The sequence below is a fragment of the Entamoeba dispar genome, genomic scaffold (genome assembly GCF_000209125.1).
Source record: "Entamoeba dispar SAW760 scf_1105229460949 genomic scaffold, whole genome shotgun sequence".
Classification (NCBI taxonomy): domain Eukaryota; phylum Evosea; order Mastigamoebida; family Endamoebidae; genus Entamoeba; species Entamoeba dispar.
In genome coordinates this window covers 14,352-17,940 of record NW_001854448.1, presented here as the reverse complement: position 1 = coordinate 17,940, position 3,589 = coordinate 14,352, and the positions used below count along the sequence as shown (strand labels likewise).

At 24.9% G+C, this 3,589-nt stretch overlaps 3 protein-coding genes across 3 annotated transcripts in view, besides 5 other annotated features; 2 read left to right on the top strand and 1 right to left on the bottom strand.

The window, feature by feature from the left end:
- Positions 1 to 188: 188 nt before the first annotated feature.
- Positions 189 to 338: a microsatellite.
- Positions 228 to 404: a microsatellite.
- A 196-nt stretch (positions 405 to 600) lies between these two features.
- Positions 601 to 628: a sequence feature (AT_rich).
- Positions 629 to 1,432: 804 nt separating this feature from the next.
- Positions 1,433 to 1,454: a sequence feature (AT_rich).
- A 162-nt stretch (positions 1,455 to 1,616) lies between these two features.
- EDI_085170 (uncharacterized protein) lies at positions 1,617 to 1,979 on the bottom strand (the record flags this gene model as incomplete). Its single annotated transcript, XM_001737920.1, has 1 exon — positions 1,617 to 1,979. The coding sequence occupies one exon, from the start codon at positions 1,977 to 1,979 to the stop codon at positions 1,617 to 1,619; it is 363 nt and encodes a 120-aa protein (XP_001737972.1).
- Positions 1,980 to 1,982: 3 nt separating this feature from the next.
- Positions 1,983 to 2,039: a sequence feature (AT_rich).
- A 198-nt stretch (positions 2,040 to 2,237) lies between these two features.
- EDI_085160 (serine/threonine protein kinase ULK3, putative) lies at positions 2,238 to 3,266 on the top strand (the record flags this gene model as incomplete). Its single annotated transcript, XM_001737919.1, has 1 exon — positions 2,238 to 3,266. The coding sequence occupies one exon, from the start codon at positions 2,238 to 2,240 to the stop codon at positions 3,264 to 3,266; it is 1,029 nt and encodes a 342-aa protein (XP_001737971.1).
- A 221-nt stretch (positions 3,267 to 3,487) lies between these two features.
- The window catches only part of EDI_085050 (uncharacterized protein), a gene marked incomplete at both ends in the record, with an annotated part of 1,223 nt that continues 1,121 nt past the window's right edge, over positions 3,488 to 3,589 (top strand). Inside the window, one exon of the mRNA XM_001737918.1 lies at positions 3,488 to 3,555. Coding sequence (XP_001737970.1) covers positions 3,488 to 3,555 — 68 coding nt within the window. The remainder of the gene's footprint in view (positions 3,556 to 3,589) is intronic.

Below are 3,589 nucleotides of genomic sequence, written 5' to 3'. Positions count from 1 at the left end.
TAACATATTCTTCCTTATTATTAAAGTGAAGTCTTTTAATTTGAAAAAATGGTAATGTGATACATTTAACATTTCTTCGTTGTTTCACTTCAACATCACAATGTCTATTTATTAGTGCAATACAAAATGCTCTAACTTTTGACTGATAATTTCTTTTATCTGCATATCTGTTCCTTGTTATAATGGACATTATATATGATTTTAAAGTTATTCTTGTCTTGTTCCACTTTATGTTTTCCTCTTTTTTTTTCTTCAGATATTTCTTTTTCTATTTTTCTTCATTTTTATGTTTTAAATGTTGTTTCTTTATTTCTTTTCTTTCTATTATTTTCTTATTTCTATAATCTTTTTGTATTAGTACTCTTTATCCTTAATTTTATCTTTCTTCTTATTACATTCATTTTATCATTGTTCCAAATTTTTGTTCTTGTGTTTTTTCTCTGTTTTATCATTTCTTCTCTTTCTTTTCTGTTCATACTTATTTCTAACGATAACATAATATTAGTCTTAACTGTTTAATACTGTGTATTGCTGATTTGATTTGGGTATGGCATTAACACTATTTTTGTTCTGTATGTTTTTATTCTATAAAATCCAAACTATATTTTATAATTTATTTAATATATATGGACTAAATCAGAAACACTTCTATTGTTTTCTTTTGAACTTCTTGTTGAATTTATATCTTTCCATTCCCATATCCCTATTTCCCACTCTCCATATTTGAAATGTATATCCTCACACCCTGTTATTATCTCCTTCAATAGAATTATCTATTTAATAATTACCATCTCCATTTCTCAAAATAAACAAGTGAATAAACTTTCATTAACTAAAAACTCATAACTCTATAACAACACACCCATTTTCTAAATTATTTATACCAACCTATTTTATGTTAATATTTCATACATTGCATATTGTTATATCAATTACTTATATCAGTTTTTCATTTTTGATTAAAGTGATATTTTTAATTGAACAAGAATTAGAACTAACACAATAACCAATGTTTTTGTTACTACTTTTAAAATATCTCATTATCTCAAATAAATATTTGAACAATACTATATTAAAGAAAACATTATTTCCTTAACTGATATAGAACTAATTGGCTTTAACACTTGTAAAAATATAACAATAGTTTTATGAACAAAATATTTAAAATGATTCGTTTATAAAAACAAAATCCCCTTTTTGATAAATAATTAAAATAACATAAAACAAGATTATGATATTATTCATTGATATCTTCACTTCTTTACATAAAAATATATGTGTAATACCTGATTATTAAATTCAATAATAAGAAAACCATAAAAGTGTTTTATTGAAATCAGTTTGATAATTATCTCAACTTTTTATAACTAAAATTTCTAAATAACCATTAAAAAGACTTTTAATAAATAATCGTAAAATGTTTTATCAGATGAATTAATAAAAATATTATTAATCAACTTCAAGGATTTGCGTTAATATTTGAAATTTTTCAGTGAATTTTCTTATAAATAAAGAAAATAGTGTACTTGAAGAAGATTTTATTGTAATACAATCTGTGAATTCATAAAAGTTTATTGCTAAGAAAGAAAAACAAATCAGAAAAAATCTCAATCAATTTATTTAAGCATTGCCTCTAAACGGTGTTTTTCTTTTAATAAACGAGCAAGTTCTTTATCTTCTTTTTGAAGTTTTCTTTTTATTGAGAATTCATCTGACCTTATTTTTTTTGCCTCTGTTTTTTTAATTTGACCCGTTATTTTTGCAAGTTCTTTTCTTCGTTTTTCTGAAGATTGGATATTTGATTTACCATTGTGTTCGAGAAGATATTGCATTGTCTTCAATTTACGAGGAATTTTTAAATCGTTTTCTTCCTTGTACGGAAGGTCTTCTGGCTGATGAGGCTTAACCTCTGCATCTTTTCGTGATTGTGGACAAAAAGGGTCACATGTTTTGATTTTTGAATGTCTTCCCTTTGGCATCTGAATAATTAGTTTTTTTCTTTTTAATATTTATTGTGATAAATAACAAAAATAATTAAAGAAAAATCTGTTTAGTAAGAAAAGTAAATCGTCATAAATAAAGATGAATAATTTTTATAGAGAAACCAAAGATATAGTAAATGAAGTCATGATAAATCTATACTTATTAAAAATGAGAAAGATTGAAAAGTAGTATTGCTTTCAAAATTCCTTATCTAATTGTTTATCTAATGAACTCCTTTCAGTAATTTAGGGGACATGGGAAACGGTAATAGTACATTAAGATTAGGAAATGAAAAGTTAGTGATTAAGAAAGTACTTTCTACAGGAAGGAATTCAACTATTTACTTGACAGAACAAAGTTCATCATCTACTCTTCCTCATAATTTAGTCTGTAAAAGATTTGAACTTTCTACATCTGAAATGATAGGCAAAGTTACTGATGAAATTTCATTATTATCTCATTGTACTAGAACTCCAAATATCATTCAATACTATGGGTATACTCAATTAAGTGATTCTATGCTTTTATTTTCTGAGTACTGTCCTTATACTATAGATGATGCTTTTTCTTTACCAATACCAGAAGAAACAATTATTGAAGTATTTCATGGAATTGCAAGTGCACTTGCTTTTCTTCACAGTCAGAAACCATCTATTACATATTTTAATCTTAGAAAAGAACACGTTTTATTATCAGATGATTATACTGTAAAATTATGTGATTTTGGAAGTGCTCAATTATCAGAGACATTTTATTACAGAAAGCCAAACGATCATCAAACAATCAAAGAGTTTATTAACAATAATGTTAAACCAGAATATCAATCTCCAGAAATGATATTACTATATGAAAACCAACCAATTAGTAGAAAAAGTGATATCTGGGCACTTGGGTGTTTATTATTTGAGATTGCAATTGGAGCTCCACCATTCTCTGCACCCCTTTGCATTTCTGATGTAAAACAGTTGGATTTAACTGACTATCAAATGTCAAAACGAATGAAGTTTTTACTTAAAGAAATGCTTGTTTTTGATCAAAATAAACGACCTAATATATATACTATTCTAGAACATTTTAGTCAGGTTGTTGAGTTTAATAACCCATATAAATCATTTATGAAAGAAACTGATGATGATATGGGCTCAATTCAATCATTAGGAACTAAAACCCCTTCTTCATTGTCACAATATTCTAAACAATCTTTATTTTGGCAACTTCTTGATAAAAAACAAATTGATTGCTCTGTTGAAAAGAGTGCACTTGATACTTTTAATGAATTATAGATTTTTTTTTGATTAGAAAGTATTAGTTGGTTAATGTTATTATTTTTTACATTGATTAATATTTTGTTTATAAAACATACTCATTTTCAAAAAATATATAAGGCAATTTTGTCTTGTATGTCTTTAAGTCCTCTTAAAATACTTTGAATTTATAAATAATATGTAAGGCTTATTTTTCAAAAAATAAAAATCAGAAAACCGAATTAATCTAAAATCAAATAATGAATTGGTTTTTATTCTTCATTTTTGTTGATGAAGAAGTTTATAAAAGAAAAGAAGAATATGAATTGTTTTTTTCTTTGATATTTTTGAGATAAATTTAA